General features: G+C 37.2%; 1 protein-coding gene and 1 pseudogene across 1 annotated transcript in view; both read left to right on the forward strand.

The window, feature by feature from the left end:
- The window catches only part of PTPN4 (protein tyrosine phosphatase non-receptor type 4), a 251,341-nt gene extending 241,835 nt beyond the window's left edge, over nucleotides 1–9,506 (forward strand). Inside the window, exon 27 of the mRNA XM_058301151.2 lies at nucleotides 1,716–9,506. Within this exon, the coding sequence (XP_058157134.1) occupies nucleotides 1,716–1,799 (84 nt within the window). The 3' untranslated portion in view covers nucleotides 1,800–9,506. The remainder of the gene's footprint in view (nucleotides 1–1,715) is intronic.
- Nucleotides 9,507–9,724: 218 nt separating this feature from the next.
- LOC101423707 (arginine-hydroxylase NDUFAF5, mitochondrial-like) lies at nucleotides 9,725–25,014 on the forward strand (annotated as a pseudogene).
- The last annotated feature ends 130 nt before the right edge of the window (nucleotides 25,015–25,144 follow it).

Consider the following 25,144-nt stretch of genomic DNA (forward strand, 5'->3'; position numbering starts at 1 on the left):
AAGTCTTGGTTCTTTTTATTCAGAATTAATTTTAGGGACCACAACCTGAGCACCAGGAGTTTTTATTGCTGTTGGGTTGATAATTGTTTCTAGAAATATTCAGTTGCCAGAGTAGGAAAATAAATTTATCGTAAGTTCCTACTGGTACTTCCAATTGAGGACCACATTTTTACTTAATCTCTTCTATTAACATCTTTATCTCCTTTTTTTTTTTTCACCAAGAATACTGGCTCTGCAGTACCAGCAATGAAAGACTTACAATGTCACAAGTAGTCATTTATTTTACTCCACATTATACAGGAGTCTCAGACAGCACTGCCAGTACTACCACCAACAGTGTGGTTAACTGAAGAGTTTTCAGTTTCTTTTTTCCTACAGTTCTTTTTGTCCTTGGGATGTATCCTACAAGAGATATATTGTCAAAGAACTTTTTTTAAAGTCTCTTAAAATAGGAAACGGACTTTGGCCCAGTGGTTAGGGCGTCCGTCTACCATATGGGAGGTCCGCGGTTCAAACCCCGGGCCTCCTTGACCCGTGTGGAGCTGGGCCATGCGCAGCGCTGATGCACGCAAGGAGTGCCGTGCCACGCAAGGGTGTCCCCCGCGTGGGGGAGTCCCACGTGCAAGGAGTGCGCCCGTGAGGAAAAGCCGCCCAGCGTGAAAAAGAAGGAGCAGCCTGCCCAGGAATGGCGCCGCCCACACTTCCCGTGCCGCTGACGACAACAGAAGCGGACAAAGAAACAAGACGCAGCAAATAGACACCAAGAACAGACAACCAGGGGAGGGGGGTAAATTAAATAAATAAATAAATCTTTAAAAAATAATAATAATAAAGTCTCTTAAAATAAAATAGCTCTTCTGTGTGTAGTTATGTCATCAACTAGATGTATACTTAAGTTGATATATTCATGTTATTTTCCGTTTTTAAAATTAATTTTGTATGTGCTATATTTACATGGTTCCAAAGTCAAGTCTATAAAAGTAGGAAGGTATATTCAGAGAAGTCTGGTCTCTAGCCTGATCCTGCACTCAATTTACTTCTTCCCTTTACAGGAAGACATTTTTTAATTTTTAATTTTCCCTTCCCCATTTTTTAAATATATATATATAATCTATCTTTGTTTTCCCACCTTTCTTATGTAAAGATAGCATACTGTCCACTGTCCTTTTTTTACTTATGAAAATGGCCTGGAATCAATTTATAGTATAGTCTGTAGACTCTTAAATTCCTTTTTTTGTTTGTTTGTATTGTTTTTATCTACTGTAAGATTCCATTGTGAGGATGTACCATAGATTGATTCCTCAATCAGTCCTTTTTTTATGGTAATCTGAGTTGTTTCCAGATTTTGTTATTATAAATAATCCTTCAATAGTCTCATTCATTCATACATCTTTTCCTTTTTTTTTTTTTTACTTGTTTATCTTTTGGATAGATTCTTAACAAAGGGAGGGCTGAGTCAGAGTAAATTAATGTAATTTTACTAGCTGTTGCCAAATGCCTCTCCAGAGGAGTTGAATTTACATACCTATCAGCACTGTTAAAAAGGAGTTTGCCAACAAAATATATTGTCAAACTTTTAAAATTTTGCCATCTCTTTGGTGAAAAATACTATCTCTGTGCAGTTTTAATTTGCGTATCTTTTTTGAGCAAGATGAGTGAGATGTTTGACTTTTTTGTTTTCTGATCAATTCTCTTATCTCTGTTTTCATTTTCAGACTCAATACAGATTTGTTTGTGAAGCTATTTTGAAAGTTTATGAAGAAGGATTTGTTAAACCCTTAATGACATCAAATAAATAAGAAAGCAAAAGGATTAGGATATGTGTTGTAAAACCGCTTTCCATTAGATTCACTGTGCCATAAGACTACTTGCAGGAAATGGCATCTAAACAAAACATGAACTAACAAAAACTTTGAAAACTTCAGCACTCTTGCACTTTATGTTTAAAAAAAAAAAGTCACTCTCTCAAACTGTTTAACTCCTGTGTTTGAAGACTATTTCATGCTTTGCTCCGAACAAATTGTGAATAACTGAGTATGTTCAGGGTAATTTATGAAATTTTGTGGTGGTGCCATGCAATCCCCTTCTGATAGAATTGCCACAAACAAGGCTCAGAATTTTCATCATCTCTGTTTTACACTTGTATCTTGAAAGCAAAAAGAAGTAAAAATCAGGAGTCAGCCATGGTCTTTTCCAGTGATTCATGAACTTATGTATATTAATTTCCAGCTTTTATTTTTAAAATTTTAGCAATACCATTCTCAATATTAGCCAATACACTGCCTATGGATGCAGCACATCTTTCCCTATTCTTCCCCCATAGAGACCTGCTGCTCATAAAAAGAAAGGTGGAATTTGCTTTTCCCAGGAAATGCTGCACATTGTCCATTTACCAGCATCTTATAGAAAGTATTACTATGAATCTACAAATTTTCTTGGATTTAATAATATAACTTATATTTATCATAAAGTTGGCTTATTCCAAATCATATGATTCCACATACTTGATGTAAATGAATGCATGCATTGTGTCTTATCCCCTTAAGTGCCTTGAGACATCCTTGTATGTCTAATGGAAAGGCACTCATTTGACCCTATTAAGAAGTATATTTATGTATATTGTACATTTTTACATTTTATGCAGTTTGAATAAGTTAGCATTTTAAAAAGAAACAGCTTCTTGTATTGAGAGATATGCAGTCAAGTGAGGGTAAGCAAAGTTTGTTCCTTTCTTACTCAATACTTGTATTTTGCCATAAAAAGCCATGATAATTTGTGTTCTACTGAGTGGGCGCATTGCTGCTATGGAAATGTTCAAAATCTACACATTCCTTTACTGGGAGACAAGGTTACAATTTAGCAGTTAAGTATAAAAAGATTTATTCTTCAAATGTCATATTTATATTATCCCTACTTTTAGGCATCCAGTATGCATATAAAAGGTAATCATATTAAATAAATTAACATTTAGTTCTTGATTATGATTTATTTATATCACTAAATTATTAATTTTCAGAGTTCATTTCAGTTCATAAATGCTTTGTTCATACTGGTCTATTGGTTGGGATATTTCAAATGAGGAATAAACTGTTATTGACTTATTTATAAATGTATTTCCTTAATAACTGCTGTGAGGCTTTTCTTGTCATTTTTGTATACAATTAAATTGTTCTGATTCACATATAATTTTTTGTTATAAGCATGTTAAATAAGGAGAGTTCTAATTGTCCAGCCTGATGGAGGATCTGATTTCCCTGTAAGAATGTGTATATTTTCCTCTTCAAGTTTATTTTTGGTTTTGGTTTTGTTGGGTTTTTTTTGTTGTTGTTGTTTTGCTTTTAAGTCCACAGAGAGAACTTTAAAATTGCCTGGTTTAATATAAGTGGAAATTTTCTCATCTATTCAAATACTATTTTATGTAATTATTTTCTATGGCTTGTGGTTAAAATAGATTCATTTATCAGTGATTTATGAATATTTCTCTATATTCTTGATAAAATTTAGAGTCAAGTGGTAGATATTTTGGAATGCCATTTAGTATGAGTAAAAAAGTACATTTTTAAAACTTAAGTATAATCTAAATTATATTTTCAAATATTTGAAATCCATAATAATAAATTTTAGGAAGTTAAGCTTGTAAACATTTATAGCCAAGATACCAAGTAAATTTTCATATTAAAATATTTTAAGATTTTTAAAAGAAAAAAGTAAACATAACCTTTATGTCAAAGAGAAATCTCTTATCTCCAGTTTTCAGTTAAGACAGTATGATAGTAAATAACTTTAGTCTTATTTGGACATTCCATTCTCTACCAACAGATAAATGTGAGTTAAGCTGTAATATGATACCTACTTTAGCAGTTTTTCACCTGAATTAAAAATTAAAATCTGACTGTTGTAACTATATGGACAGAATGTGGTAACCACAGACAAAAAGAGACTGTTAGGTAGAGGTAAACAAACAAGTGTCATGGTTAGCATGTTCTTTAATTTAGGGCTTGTTTACACTGTTGAGGTTAACCTCTAATAATTTGTTGGCAATGAGCACTGCTACCTTTTTAATCATTAATGCCTATCTTAAATCCCAGTGTATTAGAAGTTTAAAATTATGTTTAAGTTTCTCATCCAGGAACCATCCTCTATTGGTATTTTTATGTACACAAAAGATCCCTTTTAAAAGCAGATTTAGTAAGATCTTATTTAAATTTAAAATAAATTATCCTTTACAACTTCTTGAAATGAATATGTTAATAATGCTTCCCTGTTCATCCAACAGATAAGACTTTATCCATTATACCTGAGAATTTTAAAAATCTGTTTATTACTCTGAATCAGCTTCTAGGAATACTCCCAGCTTTCAGATGTATAGTTAATGGACTCCATCTATCTCAGTGTACTATTGTGTGATAAAATGCCAGATTTTTTGTCTCTAAGCTACTTGCTCCCTCCAACCACCACTCCCAACACACACACATGCACACAAGAAAGCAATACTGACTAATTCTGGCAAATGAAAATAGATATTGATAAATCAAGGGGCTTTTGTAAATGCTAAGAAGTATTTGTGAAAACCGATCCCTGTTGAGGATAGTTTTTCCATGTTCATTGAGTGTTTTATTTAGCATTTGATTTCTGTCAGACTGTGTACATAGGATGGGGAATATTTTGGAATAGACTATATTCACAAGAAGAGAAATTACTAGTATTTGTTAAAACATTGTATCCATTCAAAATGGAGGAACGGTAAACAGCCTAAGAAATAATTTCCTTTGTACGTCTGTTAGAATGAGTAAGAGGGGGAAATGACTGTTTTGATGAAGAGTAAAGAGAAAATTTATTATATGAAAATGGACTTCCAATGTATAAATTTATATTTTTAAACAGTTTGAAGGTTTCAAGTACTACATATACACATAGAGATATGTTTGTGCTTTTTTTTACATGTGTATTTCCCAATGGCTGCTGCTCACAAACGGGGAAGAGGTTATTTTAAATATAGAATTGTTTATAATTTCTTGGCAGATCTGATCATGTCTAATCAGATATTAATAGTCCCCTATCTCCACTAGAGGTTAACCAGCAACTTGAGAGCTTAAGGGACTTGAGAAATTTTATACAGACATGCTTCCCCCATTTTATAGGCAAGGAGACAGGTCCAGCAAGGATAAGTGATTTAGCAGAGTCTGGTCTTCTACAGTCTGGTTTTTCTAGTTCTCAAGCTAATATTCTCTATATTGTACTGAACTTCAGTAAATTATAACCTCTGTGAATATAAAAAATTTTTGTGAATTTTCATCTATGTAAGCTCAGAGAAACATACCTTCAGGCAGAATTTTCACCTAATTTCTATGGTGACATTAAAGATGTCATTTGACGTTAGAAAATCATTAGACTTCAAAAAGTTATCCAAGCGGAGTCAGTGTAGCTCAATGGTTGAGCTCCTTCTTCGCATATATGGGGTCCCAGTTTAATCCCCAGTACCTCCTTTAAAAGCAAGTTATCAAATTAGAACCTGAAATAAATTTTGCTAGTCATGCTTGCCTAAGAAACATAAGCTTTTGCAAAGTATTTAGGCTGATATACATGCAGTATGAAAACATTCTGGACTGCAAAATAGAGGACTAATTTTTAAAAGCACTTAAAGCATAGAACTATGATGTAGAATATATATATATACACTTATAATCAAATAATTTGTGTTTTTATAATGTGGACATGTGATAAAGCATTGCTTGTTTTATAATCATATGGAGAAGGAAACAAGAATTAAACAATCTGCTATTTAATACCTGTATTTTGAATATTTGAATATTTGATGATAAAGTTGCCAAAGTAGTTTTAAATTCATAAGAATTATTTATACCACAATAATGTGGGAAAAGTTTACAGGCTTCTATTATGTAGTAGCTATTTTGTAGTTCAGGTGATTTTTCATTTTAGTCATTTGTAGCACATTCATTGTGGAAATTGTTGTAATGAACATCTCCTAGTAATATGACAAGACATAAATTATGCCACAGCATGCTTTTTCTGTAAGCTGCCGCATGGACAAAGTAATTTTATATTAACGTTGCTTACGTCTCACAGTTGCTGTAGCTATCTAACCACAATTTCTGAAACCATTTTTTGTGGTGTTTGCTCCAAGCAAAATAACTATGGTATGAAAATCCACTGAGTTAATTTTACCAAATCCCAATTACTGAGCTATTGGCAAAGAGTTTTTGGTGCGCCCGTGTGATCACAATACAAGTGGTAGCAACTATTTTATAAAATACGTAGATAATTGTATAGATAAAGAAATTTATGTAGTCTTAAAACATTTTTGAAAGCTAATTGCTAATAAATAATTTCAGCAATTTCATAAAGATGCCAAGAAATTAATCCCTAAATTTTATGTTTTGGGTTCAACTTACTATACCATATCTGCAACTATTAACAATTTTTTGTTATATAGACTTATTCTTAGTAGTCGTTACTACAATAAGCCTTTCAGTGTTATCAAAAACAACTCGTATTTAACCAGACATTTTATTAGATATTAGTTTTATGATCTTGGTAAATTGTTGTTGGATAGACACCAAGTAGTTGTTTCCATGTCTAAATTTGCTACTCTTTATGTTTTTCTACTGCAATAGACTGTTGATTTCTGAAGTTTTGCGTTGTTATTATTATTTTAGTAATCCAAGTTAAAAGGGCAACAGTCCATCAGCATTGACTACATCTAGTTTCAGGCCTAAATAAATAAACCAATTTTTAAAAATGTTTACACAAGTGAGAGGTATTAGCCAAGTTAAAGATTACAGTTTTAGAGGAAAGTTTAAAAGTATCTGCCTGAAATCTTTTTAAATTTCCAATACAAGAAATCCTTGTTATCCTCATAAAAGTTTCAGTTGAATACTGTAGAATTTTCCTATCTATTGTGGTGTTAAATGGTATAGAAAATATTTTTCTATGGACAAAAGGTAGAAACTTAACTTCGCTGTTTAAAAAGGAAAAAATTTGTATGTCTTTCATGCTGTAAAGAAAATGAATGTATCTTTCAGATGTTATTAGAGTTATGACTTGATTCTAAGGATACTCTTTGTTTTTAAAACATCAGCAAGGGAAAGAAGGAAGAAAAGTGCTTTACACTCCATTTTTCTAAAATTTTAATTTCAAATTTTAAATTTAGTATTTAATTTTAGAAAAATAAGTTTTCATTCTAAGCAAGAATTATCATTATTGAAGCTATCTCAAAATATAATGTGCATTCTTTTTCATTTTGCTTTGTTTTGGCTCTAGGATACAAATTTTCAAGAAATTGTGTGCATATGCGAAGGGTTTGTGTGTGAGGGTAAATGTGCTGCAGCATAGGTTCTCCATGGAGGAAGGTTCCCAGGCTTCTTTACTATGAGAGTGGGACTTTGGTGAAGGCAAAAAACCATGCCTAAGATTCACTACAGGAAATATGTGCAGAGACTGCTGGCCCAATACAATGATTTTGCCTTTTATTCTCAGTATCATGGACAGATAAGACCACTATGCCCAACTCTATAGCAGTTGTGTTATATGCTTAAGAATTTATTAATTCAGATGACCAAAACAACCAAAAACCTACACTTTAAACCAACTTCTTTAGGCATGATTCATTTGTTCATTAGCTTCTTTAAAAGGTATTTATTATTGATCATTCATTAAACTTGCCTCAGTGGAGCCTTCATTATTTCAACTCCTGCTCCCAACCCTCTGACTTTTTAAAAATCACTGGTTTACCTTTGCGGTAGACACTTCATGAAGGAAATACTCCAACTATAAGATGATACATTATACTTCATTTATATTTGCTACAACTGCAGATTTCCAAATTTCAGCAAATATTATTTGTGATAAACTTAAATAAAAGGCCCAATTGCTTAAGTAAAATTGCCAGGAAGCCATCAAGGAGATTGTCCTGTTGTTTCTCCAAGTCCATTGTTGTAACAATTGAGTCCATTTCACATTTTATTAAAAGAAGCTTTTTCATTTCTCTTCCTGAATTATAGAGTTCCAGTTATTTTCCTTCCTGAGCAAGAAAATTTCCAACCCAATTTTGGGATTCCCTGGCATCCATCTTTTTCCATTCTGAGAGTTGACAAGAATATTCTCTCGTTTTCTATAGAGTAGATCAAATTTCAATGCTAAAATTGATTTCTTAAATTTCAGATAGTAGCACTTTATTTCCTGCTTACTACTGATTTAATTTATATGTTAAAAATAAAAACTAGGAGTTTTGTAAATACAGGAAAAAATTTATTACTATGTAGAGTTTGTGGATCAGACCCAGGTTTAAATGCTTTACAATGATCTCATGATAGCTTATTTAAGATGTAATTTATGTGATCTTAGCTTTGCCACTTTTCTGTAGTTTATTTAGTATAGTAAAGGCTCCCAGTTGACTATGTTGCTGGACTTGATTTCTCAACTAGTTTCAACCATGTCAGCCAAGCTCGATTTACTATAATCATTTCTGCTTTGCCTTTTTTGTACTTTACGTAGATACTTGGAAGTCTTAACTTGTTTTGCGCTGTAGTACCTAAGGGTTAGTAGATACAGCGACAAAAGTTCCTGAGGGCAAATGTTGTGACACTATATACATGTCCAGGGGGCAGGATTTAAGAGGCCAAAACAGTTTACATTAAGCTGTTTCTTTTTCTGCCATTAGAAAAAAAAATTACCATTCAACCCAGTATTCCTAAAGCATCAGGACATTGCAGTTAAAATCCATATCATAATCTTTTCATGTGAGAAAAGCTAGTCTTTATTTTCTACAGTGTAGGCTTCATTTTAGGAGAAATAGAATTCTATATATTCATCTGATATTTTTAAGTAGTAATGTTAAAAAATTATTATTGCTATGTAGAGGTTGTCTTAATTTGGGTGTGTTTTTTTCTTGTAACAGGTGCTAAATGTAAATATGACGGGGAAAATGTCAGTTAAAAGTCTAGTTTATTTCCTAATTATAATACAGTTTTACATTTCTGTTGCCATTTTGTTTGACTCTACTGAAACCAGTTACAAAATGGGACTAAACCTTCATTTTTTTAACCTTTCCCCATTTCACAAAAAGTCTCTTTCCATATGATTTCTTCTCATAATTAAGAGGCAAGGGATTCATTTAAAATGTCCTTAAGCTTGAATTTGGTCAACACTGGGTAATTTGAAATCATCACTGTGCATTTGTAACTGCAGCTTACTGTATGCTTAGAAAAACTTGTGTATTTGTCTTAATTTCAGTGAAAAATTAGAATTCCTGCCATTAATTCATGTTTTTTAAAAGTCTATGAATAATAACAGCAAATAAGATAAAAATGCTGATTTGCATTAACTATTTTAGTCTTAAAAGCAATTATGTGAAATGCTATTACACATTTTGTTGGTCATACTTCATTTTGATTGAGGAATAATTGTTCAGGTACAAATGTGAATAAATTCTACCTGTGATTCTTATTGTTCAATTGCAAAATAAAGATGTGCTTTACTAATTTAAAGTATAGGAGTTTTGAAGATTATTTTATGGGATTTTTTGTTGTTGGGCTTTTCTAACTGGTTAATAGGGGATCACACTGAAGGGATAGGAAATGCTAAAAGTGAAATCTGCTTCTAGAATTACTGGCTCACATAATGACTGTCGTGGGGTAGAGTCGGACATTAAGGGTGGGGGGTGTTAGAAGATTAGGGAATGTCTGAAGAGAGGTGCTCCTTCACTATGGCCGTTGCTCAACTTCTGTCTTTTGCCAGCACCAGCCCCTCTATTCTGGTTATGGTGTTCCTAATAGAAGACTTTGCCAATCAAAGTACCTCTTTTTAAGCCTGAACTCATCTCGCCTCATATCTTCCCCAAGTGCAGCCAAGTATGCCATTTTTCATCTGAAAGAAAAGAATTACTCAGAGAAAAGGTAAATTAAGCAAGAAGTCGAAAATAATAAGTGATTATGCCTTTATTATTGTGTACGTGGTAATAAAAATTCAAACAGTATAAGGAAAGTGTGAGATGAATTGTGAAATCCCCTACCTCATGCCTACCCCCAAAAGTGGTCCCCTCAAACCAGTAGCAACTTCTAGTATTTCCTTCTGGGGGTAAAAATGGGTGTGCGTGCATGTGTGTGTACATACACATTTTCATAATGCCAATGGGATTGTGTAACCTGCAGCTTGCTTTTTTTAATATAGCTTGGTGATATTTCCATATTCACATATTCATGTGTACCTCATTCTTTTAATTCATAACCTAATAGTCCATCATATGGATAAACCATAATTTAATTCTTTGTGGACACTTAAGTTGTTTCTAGTTTGTGCTGTTAAAAAGAATGCTCCAATAAAAATCCTTTTGCAAGTATTTTTGTTAATCATAGCAAGTATATCCACAGGGTAAATTTCTAACAGAATTGCTAGGTTTATAAGTCATCTGAATTTATTTTAATATAGAGTACAGTTGAACTCTTCTCTAAGAAGATTGCACCAGTTTGTGCTTCCACCAAAGCATATGAGAACACTCATTTCCCCACATTTTTTTTTAAGATTTATTTATTTGTTTATCTTCCCCTCCCACCCCCCGCCCCGTCGTCGGCTCTTGTGTCCATTCACACTATGTGTTCTTCTGTGTCCACTTACATTCTTGTCAGGCGGCACCAGGAATCTGTGTCTCTTTTGTGTTATCTTGCTGTGTCAGCTCTCCATGTGTGCACACCACTCCTGGGCAGGCTGAACTTTTTTCGCATGGAGCAGCTCTCCTTGTGGGGTGCACTCCTCGTGCATGGGGCACCCCTACATGGCAGGGCACTCCTTGCATGCATGCAGCATCACTGCTCGTGGGCCAGCTCACCACACAAGCCAGGAGGCCCTGGGTATCGAACCCTGGACCTCCTATATGGAAAGCAGACGCTCTATCAGTTGAGCCACATGTGCTTCCCCCCACATTCTTAATAGCACTGATATCAACCTTACTTGCTCATCTCATGAATGAAGTGTCTTGCTTTGATAAGCATTTCTTTTGTGGGTAAAGAGGTGAGGTGAGGTAGAGAGTCATGCCTTTTTTTTTTTTTATGGTACCAGGGATTGAACCAAAGACCTCATATGTGGGAAGCCAGCACTCAACCACTGAGCTACATCTGCTTCCCTGAGTTTTTTTTTTTCATTTGTTTTACTTATTTTTGTTTTTTCAGGAGGCACTGAGAACCAAACCCAGATCACCCATGTGGGAGGCGGGAACTCAACCGCTTGAGCCACATCCACTCCCCTCATGCTTTTCTTGAGCCTCTGGATTTCTTATGTAATTTCCCTATTGATATCATTTGCTCATTTTTCTATCATCATGTTCAACTTTTCGTTCATATGAGATGTTGGAAATTAGTCAATCATATGTTCCAAAGACTTTTTCCACATGTATTGTCTGTCTTAGACTTTATTTCTTGGGGAGAGGGGAGGTCAGGAGAGGGAGAATAGGGAAAATTTTATACTTGTATGAACAAATATGTCAAATTTCTCTTTAGTGACTTTCAAGTTTGGGGTGTCACAGTCAGTTCTACTTATTTTCTATCATATACATGCAAATTATATTTATCTCATTTAGTTAATTATATATTAGATAAGCCAATGAAATGTGAGTGTAGAAAAAGAAAGGCTTACAGTTTTTTGAAAGCGTAATGTAAAGGTGAATCATTAAAAATTTAGTATTAAATTTTCTTTAATTAAAAATAGGTATGAGAGACTGACAATAAAATATGATGCACTTGGGGAGTGCGTTTTGCAAGAAAGACTATAAAGGGTTATATCTATAGGCTCAAACCCAAACAGAAAGCCTTGGCCCTACATAAAAAGAATAAAAAATGACTGCATTTATATATTTAAAACAAAAAGCAAATCTTATTTTATTCTTTCTTTAAATGGTTTTTCACTGAACCAAAAAAATACTAGTTCTGATCCCTTACGATATGTTGACTTCTACCATAATTTATGTAACAATTCCCCTATTGATATAATAGAATATTCAAATTTTTTGTTAATTAAAAGCAATGCTGACTTCCAGGAAGATAGCAGACTAGAAAGACATGGGACTCTTCTCTCCCAGAAAAAAATAGCTAGAGGACAGGCAGAAACAGCCTGAAAAACTATCTAGGGTTTAGGACACCAGGGGAAAGCTGGACACTACCCAGAAAAGAGGGACAAATGAAAGTCACGACAGCAAAACTGAATTAAAAGCCACAGCTGCTACTGCTGGCATCCTCCCCCATACTAAAGACACTTCTGAGCTCTCAGGCCTCTGGGCCAGACAAAGGGGCCCCAGGGATCTACCTCCCTGGGAGAGGGGAGAGAAAGAGACATGCCCTAAGGCTGACTCAGCTTTTGACCCACAGATTTGGTCTACTGTGTCCCAGGAGCCCTTCCTGGCCCGTAGACTGATTTGTTGCTTGCCTTGGGTTCAAGCAAGGACTAAAGAGTTCCAACCCTCTCGAGCTCCCTCACTACTGACCTGGACTGGTGGTTGAGGATGCAGATGAAAGTGGAGTTACTTCCTACCCAGGAAAAGGGAGGAGCCTGCCAGCGAAGGTTGGAGAACTGTCTCTGAGAAAGTTTGAATTGCCTCAAGGCAAGATCCTCTGCTGTACAAATCCAGTATATGTTGCAGTGAACACACTCTGGCCGGGCATTGCACTTAGAGGGCTGCCAAAGTGCACCATATGCTGGCAGACCAGGAAGTGCACATGAGGAAATTAAAAGTAAATAAGAGAGGCTTTTTACAGTCTTTACAACATCCCTCCCCAAGGCCCTTGGAAGCAGATCTGCAATTCATTACTGGGTCCATGGCCCAGTTTTGAGCATCTAACACTGTCAATCCAAAAGACCCAGGTTGAAAAAGAATCAAAGAAAATCAGTAACACATAGCCCTTGCCACTAAATGCCTATGAAAGAGAGAAATTGAGCATCAGAGTAAACTCACCATCCTAATCAGATAACTAGACAAAAAAAAAAACATATGAGCCTAAGAAGATGGAAGACATGGCCCAAGAAAAGGAATATATCAAAGCCCCAGAAGAGACAGGATTTGAGACAACTAGTTAATGAGATGCACACAAATTTCCAAAATCAAATTGAAAGACAGTCAATATATCTAAAGAGATAAATGACCAAGAAGACATTAAGCAAGCACAAAGAATTTGAAAATCTGAATAGAAAAGTAACAGCTTATGGGAATGAAAGACAGGATAGGTGAGATCAAAAACAGGCATATACCTGTAGACGTGAAACAGACTAAAGAATAAGTGATACTGAAGACAGAACAGCTGAAATTGAAAAGAGAAAAGAATGCAAAAAATTGAACAGGGGCTCAAGGAGTTGAATGACATCCATGAAACACAACAACATATGTGTAATAGGAGTTCCAGAAGGAGAAGAGAAGGGAAAGGGGGCAGAAGGAGTACTTGAGGAAATAATAGCTGAAAATTTCCCAACTCTCATGAAATAAATGAACTTACGTGTCCCAGAAGCACAGCGTACTCCAATCAGAATAAATCCAAATAGACCTACTCTAAGACACATACTACTCAGAATGTCAAACATTAAACATTAAAAAAAGAGAAAATTCTGAGAGCAGCAAGAGAGAAGCAAACCATCACATACTAGGAATGCCCAGTAAGACTTAGTTCAGATTTCTCAACAGAAACCATGAAGGTGAGAAGACAAGGGTATGATACAATTAGGATGCTGAAAGAAAAACTGCCAGCTGAGATTCTATATCCAGCAAAATTATCCTTCAGATGTGAAGGTCAATATAAAATACTCACAAACAGAAAATAAGAGAGTTCACAAAAAAGAATTCACCTTTGCAAGAATTATTAAAGGAAGCCTTAGAGCCTGAAAGACAAAGATGAGAAAGAGGCTTGGAGGAGAGTATAGAAGAAAGAATAGCACAAAGAATAACCAAAAGAATAGAAAGACAGATAAAAATAAGATATGACATATGAAAACCAAAGAATAAATTGATGGAAGCAAATAATGCACTTACAGTAACATCATTGAATGTGAGTGGATTAAACTCCCCAGTCAAAAGATAAAGACTGACAGAATGGATTTTTTAAAAACATGATCCATTCATATACTGCTTACGAGAGACTCACCTAGACCCAGGGATACAAACCAGCTGTGGCAGTTTGAGATTATGAATTCAAAAAAAAGAGATTAGATTTTGTTTGTAAACTGGGCTGTTCTTCTGGGAAAACCTTTTGATTGTATTAGATTCAGCTGAGATGTCTTTGATTAACCGATGTTAAGATTAAGGCATTGATTTGACTATGTGGTTAGGGTATGCAGGGTTGAGTCCCTGCACCTTTGGTGGGCTATATAAACAGATGCTCAATCAAGATCACTGAAGTAGATCAATAAAAAGGGATATACAGAGGAAAAGAGACAGCTCCATAGGCACGGCAGAGGCCCTGGGAAGAGAGATGAGTCATTTGCCTGATGGTTTAGAGCTGACCTTGTGAAGAGAACAGAGTGGCTGAGCCCAGAAAGAAATGGGCCCTGAGAAGAGAGACAAACCCTTTGCCAGCCTACAGCTGAGATCTGAAGAAGCTGGACCCATGGAGCCTTAAGAGGGAAGAGGGTGGCTGAACCCTCACAGACATTGCCCACCATCTTGCTTCAACACATGGCAACAGAGTTTGGTGAGGAAGTAACCTTGAGTTGGACTCTTTAGGGCCTTGTAACTGTAAGCTTTTACCCCAAAGAAATACCCTTTATAAAAGCCAACAAATTTCTAGTATTTTGTTTAGTACCCCTTTGGCTGACTAATACACCAGCTGATAGTGAAAGGTTGGGAAGAGATAACCCACTCAAATAATAACCAAAAAAGAGCAGGGGTAACTATACTAATATTAGAAAATACAGACTTTAAATGCAAAAAAAGTTATAAAGGATATAGAAGGCCATTCTATATTAATAAAAGGGGCCATCCACCGGGAAGATATAATAGTCATAAATATCTATTCACCTAACCAGGGTGCCCCAAAATACATGACGCAAACTCTGACAAAACTGAAGGGAGAAATAGATATCTCTATAATGTCTATTTACTTCAATACACCACTCATATCATTAGATAGAACAGCTAGGTAGGAGATCAACAAGGAAAGAGAACTTGAATACTATAATAAATGAATTAGACCTAGCAGACATATATAGAAGGTTGCACCCAAACTCAATTGGTTATACATTCTTCTCAAGTGCCCATGGATCTTTCTCCAGGATAGACCAATGCAGCACCCAATAAACGTAAAAAGATTGAAATTATGCAAAGCACCTTCTCAGTTCATAATGGAATGAAACTGGAAATCAATAATAGGAAAGAAGTAAATTTGCAAATGTGTGGAGGCTAAATAACAAACTCCTAAATAATTTGGAGGTCAAAGAAGAAATTGCAAGTGAAATCAGTAAATTCATTGAGACAAAGGAAAATGAGAAAACAACTTATCAAAACTTATAGGAGGGAAGTAGATGAGCAATTGAGCTGTCCTCTACCACATGGGATTCAGTTCCTGGTGCCTCCTAAAGAAGATGAGCAAGACAGCGAGCTGATGTGATGGGCTGATGCAGTGACCTGACAGCATGATGATGCAACAAGAAACGCAAGGAGGAAAATCATAATGAGGGACACAAAAAAGCAGGAAGCAGAGGTGGCTCCAGTAATTAGGCACCTCCCTCCCACAAGGGAGGCCCCGGGTTTGGTTCCTGGTGCCTCCTAAAAGGAAGATGAGCACACAACAAAAAGACAGTGAGTGCAAACAATGGGGGTGGAGAGAAATAAATAAAAATATCTTTAAAAAAAGAAAGAAAACTTATGGGATACAGCCAAGGCATACCTGAGAGGGAAATTTAAAACTCTAAAATGCCTATATAAAAAAAGAAGAAAGAGCTAATATCAAAGATTTAACTGGGGAAGCAGATGTGGCTCAAGCAGTTGGGTGTCCACCTATCACATGGGAGGTCCTGCGTTTGGTTCCCAGTGCCTCCTAAAGAGACGAGCAGGACAGCAAGCTGGTGCAATGGGCTGGCATCAAGGGCTGATGCAACAAGATAATGCAACAAGTATACACAACGAGGAAACACAATGAGAGATACAACAAGCAGGGAGCAGAGGTGGCTCAAGTGACTGGGCACCTCCCTCCCACATGGGAGGTCCTGCGTTCAGTTCCATTGTCTCCTAAAAAAAGACATGCAGATTCAGAGAGCACACAACAAACAGCAGACAGAATTGGCAAACAACAAGGAGAGGAAAAATGAATAAAATCTTTTTTTTTTTTTTAAGAAAGATCTAACTGAACAAATGGAAAAACTAGAAAAGTAACAGCAAACCAATCACAAAGCAAAAAGGAAAGAAATAATACAGCTTAGAGCAAAAAGAAATTAAATTCGGGGAAAAATAGAAAATCAACAAGACCAAAAGCTTTTTTTTTAGGAGATCGATAATATTGACAAAACTCTAGCTAGACTAACAAAGAAAAAAAGATAGAAGATGCAAATAAATACAATAATTAATGAAAGGGGGGACGTTATGACTGACCACAGAAATAAAAAGAATCATGTGGATATAATGAGAAACTATATGCCAACAAACTAAAACCACCTAAATGAAATGGACAAATTCCTAGAAATGCACAACCTTCACTGACAGTACAAGAAATATAAGAACTGAACAAACCAATAACATTTAAAGAGATTGAAACCATCATCAAAAATGTTCCAACAAAGAAAACCCCAGGACCAGATGGCTGCACAAGTGAATTCTACTAAGCATTTCGAAAAGAATTAATACCAATCCTGTTTTAACTCTCCAAAAATTGAAGAGGAAGGAAAACTACCCAACACATTTTATGAAGCCAGCATCAACCTAATACCAAATCCAAATAAAGGCACTACAAGAAAATTACAGACCAATCTTTCTAATGAACATAGATATAAAAATTCTCAAGACAATAATTGCAAATTGAATCCAACAGCATATCAAAGACTTATACATCATGACCTGGTGGGATTTATTCCTGGTATGCAAGGGTGGTTCAACGTAAGAAAATAAATCAAGGTAACACACCACATTAACAAATTGAAGCGTTAAAAACATAATCATCTCAATGTTGAAAAGGCATCAACAAAAATCCAGCATCATTTCTTGATAAAGAATACTTCTAAAAATAAGAAGAGGGAGGCAGGGCAAGATGGCCTCTGAGTGAGTGCACCTTACGGTCTCTCCTGCGAGGAGGCAGCCGAGTGGGGTTGGAGTCTTGCCTGAGTGGGCTGTCTTGGGGGCTTGCAGGGCGGAGGGAGTGTGGACATCGATTTGGAGAGAGAGTGGTGGAGGTGGTGCTTGCTAAAGGTAGAATTGCAGCTTACAAGTACTGAGGTCGGAAGCTGTGGACTGGCGGGACTCTTCCCCATGGGGCTGGCAGCCGCCGTGTTTCCTGAGAACTGTCGGTTGTGTGGTGGCGTTCCTGGGCCCCGTGGTCCCCGGATGCGTGGTCCCCAGGTCAGTGTCCCCTGAGCCCGCATAGCCCATGTTCCACAGACCTACGTGCCCTGGGTCTGCAGAGTCCCGGACTTCCCTCTTCCAAGTCCAGCACTCCGGGAGTTCCGGGATTGCCTCAGCCCTCCGGTTTTGGACTGACTCCGTGGGTGGGAGGGATTCGGTGGGGGGTGCAGTAAGGGGGCCTGGCTAGTGTGGGTTCGATTTTCTGGTGTTTCTCCCCCTTTTTTCTTTTCTTTTTTTCTTTTCTTGCACTTGGAGGAGCATACTGGCTGGCAGGGGAGAATCTGGGAAGAGAGGAGTGGCGAATCTGCTGAGAAAGCCCGATTCACCTAAATACCCTGGGATAGGAAACTTGGCCTGGGAGAAGGTGGAGTCAGAAAATCAACAAGCCCTCTCACAGCACACCCAAAGGAGAGGGACTGTAGGAGGTGCTTTCCAAGCTTCCAATAGCATACTTGGGGTTCGTGGTGAGGTGTGGGTGCTCTGTCTCTGGAAATTAAGTCATTGTTTCCTGTGCGGAGCTGATTCAACAAGGACCCACTTGAATCTTCTACTGGACCTCTCAGGCAGCTTTCCTGCTGCCTGGGAAAGAGGGAAGTGAGGAAGGGAGAAAAGGGGGAACGTCAGATCCCTAAGCATTTTATTTAACTACAAACAGGATTCCTTGCTTGAAACTTTCCCTAGTATTTGGTTGGTTTTTCCTTGTTTTTCCTTCCTCTTTATCCCCACAAGGCCCTTTATTCTTTTTTTCTTTCTTTCTTTCTTTCTTTCTTTCTTTCTTTCTCTTTTTCTTTTTCCTGCCTACTTCCCCACTCCCTTTTGTCCCTTTTTTTCCCTTTCTTTCTTTCTCTGCTTTCTTATTCTTCTTACATTAGGTGCAGCAGGGAGAGCTTCACCTTTGCTGTATTTCCTCATCCTCCATTTACTCTTTTCTGTGTGTATTGATTTTGACCACCAACACTATTCCCTTTCCTCTACCTCTTTCTATCCTCCATCATTGATTGTTTCTTACATTACACCTCTCTTTGTTAGCCCCCCTATCTTTTTGACTTTTTATTACTAATACCTTTGTTCTGTTTTCTGCCTTATTTTCACTCTATATTATTGTCCTCTCTTTTCTCTTTCCCTCTCTCCTGAACACACAGGCCTTTTAATTCACACTGTATTCCTCCCCATATTCAGATTTTTCCATACTCTACTTTTCTTACTGTTATAACTCTACATACCTTACATGAATCTAATATTCATTCTCCTATATCTCACATGGTTTCTCTGTTAATATTTACTATCAATACTACTATTAATAATTTTCTTTTCTTACTTCTTTGGCTGTCTCTGGCCCTAATATTTTCCTTCAAGTGAACTTAGCCAACAAAAAAGAAATAGAATAAAAAGAACTAAGTGACAAAAAGAAGACTTAACATGCATGCAAAAACAACAACTAATTAAACTCCAAGCTAGACAAAGAAACTAAGCAACTGACTAAACACGTCAAGATAAAATGATGACCAGACAGCAACAAAAAACTACAAACCAAACCAATAATAGGAAAAAATGCCCCAATCCAATGAACAAACTAAAAACCAGGAAGAGGAGCAGAACATCGAACAAGTAATTAAAGATTTCAAAACATATATTAGGGACCAATTTGATGAAGTGAAGGAAGAGATTAAGAATATGAAGAAAACAATTGGAGAGAATGCAAAAGAAATTGCAATCATACACAAAAATATAGCGGATGTGATGGTGATGAACAGCACAATTCAAGAAATCAAAAATACACTCTCAGCAAATAACAGGAGACTCAAAGAGGCAGAGGAGAGATGAAGTGATGTGGAAGACAGTACATCTGAAATCAAACAGATAGTAGAACTGATCAATAAAAAGATAGAAAAAATCCAGCAGGGGCTTAGGGACCTGAATGACAATGCAAAACATGCAAACATATGTATTATAGGCATTTCAGAAGGACAAGAGAAGGGAAAGGGGACAGAAGGGATGTTGGAGGAAATAATGGCTGAAAATTTCCCAAACCTGTTGAGGGAGATGGATGTACATGTCCAGGAAGCACAATGCACCCCAAATAGCATAAATCCCAACAGGTCTACCCCAAGACATATACTTGTCAAGGTATCCAATGCCCAAGACAAAAAGAAAATACTAAAAGCAGAGAGAAAAGAGAACCATCACATACAAAGGAGGCTCCATAAGATTAAGTGCTGATTTCTCATCTGAAACCATGGAGGCAAGAAGACAGTGGTATGACATAGTCAAGGTACTAAAAGAAAAAATTTCCAACCGAGAATACTCTATCCAGCAAAGTTAGCATTCAAAAATGATGGAGAATTCAAAATATTCACAGATAAACAGAAACTAAGTGAGTATGCCAACAAGAATCCTGCCCTTCAAGAAATACTAAAGGAGTTCTGCAGGAAGAAAGAAAGAAAAAAACAAGAGAGACAGAGTTGGAGGAGAGTGTAAGAGCAACTAAAAAGACAAAAACAGAAAAAGAAAATCTAACAGAATATGACAAACACAAATCCAAAGAAAATATGGCTAATATAAGTAATTCCTTGAGAGTAATAACACTGAATGTCAATGGATTAAATTCACCCGTTAGACTGTAAGATTGGATAAGGAAATAAGACCCATCTATATGCTCTCTGCAAGAAACATATCTTATACCCAGGGATTCAAGGAGGTTGAAAGTGAATGGTTATGAAATATGAACTAGGCCTATAGCTGTGGGGGGCCTAAGAGTTACCTCCTGAGAGCCTCCATGTTGCTCAAATGTGGCCACTCTCTAAGCCACACTCAGCATGTAGATGCATTGCCTTCCCCCCAGCGTGGGACATGACTCCCAGGGATGAGCCTTCCTGGTACCGAGAGATTACTACCAAGCACCAGCTGATGATGTACCTACAAAAAGACCATGAACAAAGAGATCAACTCAGACCAGCAGAATATCTTAGCCTACATGTGATGTTAAAAACTGCATTTTGACCTTCGATAAAAGGGAGAAATGGAAAGGACAAATGAGTTTATATGGCTATGAGTCTCCAAAAAAGAGCTAGGAGGCCATCAGGGGATGATGCTTATGCATGCCTCAGCAGGGTACCAGAGACAGCCAAGGTAGATGGAAACCCAGGTGCTGGTTCCTCCGAGGGCTGCAGCAACCCACAGGTTCTATGGTCAAGGCAGATGGCTCTGGAGTTCAGAGCCATGTCAGTTGGCCCTACTTTGGAGTTTGTGTTCCTGAGTGTAATGGAGTTGGACTCAGATATAACCTTTCTACACATGCCTCTTCTGTTACTTTTACCAGACCTGTGGGTGGCATTTGGGTTGGTGTATACTCAGGAGACCTGAATCTCTGAACTGTCCATGTGATGGCCAGGCCCTGGGCCTCAGCAGACTTGCAGCTCCCACTCATTGGTTTCTTGGACTTACCCTGACCAGCTGACAGGGAGGTGAAGCGGGTCAACCACCACACCAGGGAGCCAAGAGTGCCTACAGCTGCAAGCAGGAGAATTGCATCCATCATCCATGTGGAATCTAAACCCCCTCTTGATGTAGAGGGGGACTGGACATAGCCATCCAAGGTCCACAAGATGGAGGAATAGAGTATGGATTAGAGTGGACTTACTGGTAGTTCTGCTGGGGAAATATTGTGATTAGTAAGGGAAGAAATTGTAATAGTGATGTGGAGAGGGTGGCCACAGTGGCTGCTGATGGTCGGGAGAGGGAAGAAGAGATATGGTGTGGGGGCATTTTCAGGATTTGGAATTGTCCTAGATGGTGGTGCAGGGATGGATGCTGGACGTTGTGTGTCCTGTCATGGCCCACTGGGTGGACTGGGGAGAGTGTGGACTACAACGTGGACCACTGTCTATGGGCTGCTGCGGTTCTCCAGAATGTACTCGGCGAGTGCAGTGGATGTGCCACAATGATGGAAGAGTTTGTTGACGTGGGAGGGGTGGCGTGGGTGGGGTGGGGGTTATATGGGGACCTCATATTTTTTTAATGTAACATTTAAAAGAAAATAAAGAAGAAAAAATGGAAAAAAGAAAAAGAATAGAAGTAAAATTCCTTGATATGATAAAAGGCACATATGAAAAACCCACAGCCAACATCAAACTCAATTATGAGAGCCTGAACACTTTCCCTGTAAGACTGGGAACAAGAAGACAAAGATGCTCAATGTCACCAATGTAACTCAACATTGTACTAGAAGTTCTAGCTGGAGCAATTAGACAAGAAAAAAAAGTAAAGGCATGCAAATAAGAAAAGAGGAAGCAAAACTCTCACTATTAGCAGATGACATGATCCTATATTTTTTTAAAGTTTGTTTTATTTTATTTAACTCCCTTCCCCTTGCCACTTGCACTGACTGTCTGATCTCTGTGTCCATTTACTGTGCATTCTTCTGTATCTCTTGTCTCCTTTTGTTTCATCATCTTGCTGTACCAGCTCTCTGCCACACAGGCCACCAGTTCTCCAAAGCACAGGCCAGCTTGTCTTCACCAGGAGGCCCCAGAAATTGAACCTGGGGCCTCCCATATGGTAGACAGGAGCCCAATCACTTGAATCACATCCACTTCCTGATCCTGTATTTATACAATTCTGAAATATATCTATGACAAAGCTACTTGAGCTAATAAATGAGCTCAGCAAAGTGGCAGTATACAAGATGAACACGCAAAAATCAGTAATGTTTCTCTATACTCATATCGAATGGTCTCAGAAGGAAATCAGGGAAAAGTTTCCATTTACAATAGCAAGAAAGAGACTCATGTATCTAGAAATCAATTAACCAAGGAGGTATAGGACCTCTATGCAGAAAACTACAAAACAATGCTAAAAGAAATCAATGAAGACCTAAACAAATGGAAAGATATTCTATGTTCATGGATTGGAAGACTAAATATCCTGAAGATGTCAATCCTACCCAAATGGTTTACAGATTCAATGCAATACCAATCAAAATTCCAACAGCCTACTTTACAGAAATAGAAAAGACAATTACCAAATTCATGTGGAAGGGAAAGTGCACCCGCAGAGTCAAGTGTCTTTTCTACATTGATTGAGATAATCACTCTTTTTTCCCCTTCAATTTGTTAATATGGTGTATTACATTGATTGCTTTTCTTATGTTGAACCACCCTTGCATACTAGGAATAAATCCTACTTGGTCAAGATGTATAAAACATTTTGATATGCTGTTGGATTCAATTTGCAAATATTTTCATGAGTACTTTTGCATCTTTGCTCATTAGAGAGATTGGTCTGTAATTTTCTTGTAGTGTTTTTATCTGGCTTTGGTTTTAGTGTGATGTTGGCTTCATAAAATGTGTTGGGTAATTTTCCCATCTCTTCAATTTCTTGACAGAGTTTAAATAGTATTGGTGTTCATTCTTTTTGAAATGCTTAGTAGAGTTCACTTATGCAGCTATCTGGTCCTGGGGTTTTCTTTGTTGGGACATTTTTTATGAAGATCAATCTCTAAATGTGATTGGTTTTTTAAGTTGTTGTGTTTCTTGTAGTGTCAGTGTAGGTTCCTTGCATTTCTAGGAGTTTGTCCATTTCATCTGAGTTGTCTAGTTTGCTGGCATACATTTTCTCATAATATCCTTTTATGATCCTTTTTATTTCTGTTTGGTCAGTCATATCTTCCCCACTTTCATTAATGATTGTATTTATTTGGATCTTACCTTTCTCTTTGTTAGTCTAGGTAGGGTTTTGTCAATTTTATTGATCTTTTCAAAGAACCAGCTTTTGGTTTTGTTGATTTTCTCTATTGTTTTTTGTTCTTGGCTTCATTTCTTTCTGCTCTAATCTTTATTCTTTCCTTCTGCTTACTTCGGAATTGGTTTGGTGTTATTTTTCTAGTTTCTCCAGTTATTTAGTTAGATCTTTTATTTTAGCTCTTCTTTTTTAATGTAGGCATTAGGGCTAGAAATTTCCCTCCCACGATTGCCGATGGGGGACTCTGGCACGTGTGGTGGTGACCTTGAGCAGCCAGGGTCCATGCGGAGAACCTCAGCCACAGGAAGGTGACCTCCAGCATCTCTCCCCCGAATGACCCCTCCATCAGGGCCTTGAATATCTTCAACCAGAACTTGAAGGAGAAACAGAAGAACTGGGCTGCCTTGCAGTAGGAGCCGATGAAGAATGACTACCTGATAGTGGAGGTTGGAAGTCGGTTTGCCATCCGTGTGTATGACATAGCCAGAGATTTACCTCTTGCTTTGGATGTCAGTTGTGGAAGAGGCTACACAGCACAACATTTGAATAAAGAAACTGTTGGAAAGTTTTCCCAAGCAGACATTTCAGTAAGTGCTTTGAAAAATACCTTAGAAACAGAAATTCCTACCATCAGTGTTTTCATTGATGAAGAATTCCTTCCCTTCAGAGAAAATACATTTGACCTCGTGGTTAGCAATTTAAGCTAGCACTGGGTAAATGACCTTCTGGAGCACTTGAACAGATGGAGTGTTTATTGGAGCAATGTTTGGAGGTGACACACTCTATGAACTTCGGTGTTCATTGCACTTAGCAGAAATGGAAAAGAAAGGAGGATTTTCTCCACATATTTCTCCTTTCACTGCTGCCAATGATCTGGGACATCTGCTTGGCAGAGCTGGCTTTAATACACTGACTGTGGATACTGATGAAATTGAAGTTAACTATCCTGGCATGTTTGAATTAATCAAAGATTTATAAGAAAAAAAGCCCAGAATGTTGGCCTAACTTTACAAAACAAGTTTCATATCAGCTGATGAATGCATGAGGAATTTTGGAGGCTTTCACAGTAGTTTTAAGGTATGGGGGAGAGTAACTGTTCCTGGAATAGAAAAGTCCTACTGCTTTGAGACACAATGCTGGCAGCAGCAGCAGTTTATAAAGAAGTGTACAGAAATGAAGATGGTTCAATACCTGCCACATATCAGATCTATTACATGATAGGATGGAAATATCATGACTCACAGGCAAAACTAGCTAAAAGAGGTTCCACAGCTGTGTCATTTTGAAAGTGAGGAAAAATAAGCTATCATGTCACAAGGGGAAAATTCACAAATATTGTATTCTCTGTTAAAAAAAAAAAAAAAAAGACTGCCTGTGCATCCATCTGCCCCATGGGATCTAAGCCCATTAGAAAAAGAGTGGGCATCACTATTCCAAAATCCTCAAAATGAGGAATGAACCATGGGACTAAAGTAGACTTATTATTATTCAATTATAAACTTATTATTATTCTAACAATGGAAGAACTTTTATCACTGATACAAAGGCAGCAGTCACCAGAGGTTTTGAGGGGAGGGAGAGGGAACAAACAATAGGTGTAAGATGGGGTCATTTTGGGGACATTGGAGTTGTCCTGCAAGACACTGCAATGATGAATAGAGGCCATTATACATTTTGTCATAACCTATAAAATTGTGCAGGGCAGAGTGTAAACTATAATATGAACTATGGTCCATGGTTGGTAGCACTGCTTCAATATGTGTTCAATTGTAATAAATGTACCACACTAATGAAAGATGTTGTTAATGTGGGAAAGTGGGGGTGGGGGAGAGGGTATATGGAAATCACCTATAATTTTGATATAAT

Source organism: Dasypus novemcinctus, chromosome 7 (assembly GCF_030445035.2).
Source record: "Dasypus novemcinctus isolate mDasNov1 chromosome 7, mDasNov1.1.hap2, whole genome shotgun sequence".
NCBI lineage: Eukaryota > Metazoa > Chordata > Mammalia > Cingulata > Dasypodidae > Dasypus > Dasypus novemcinctus.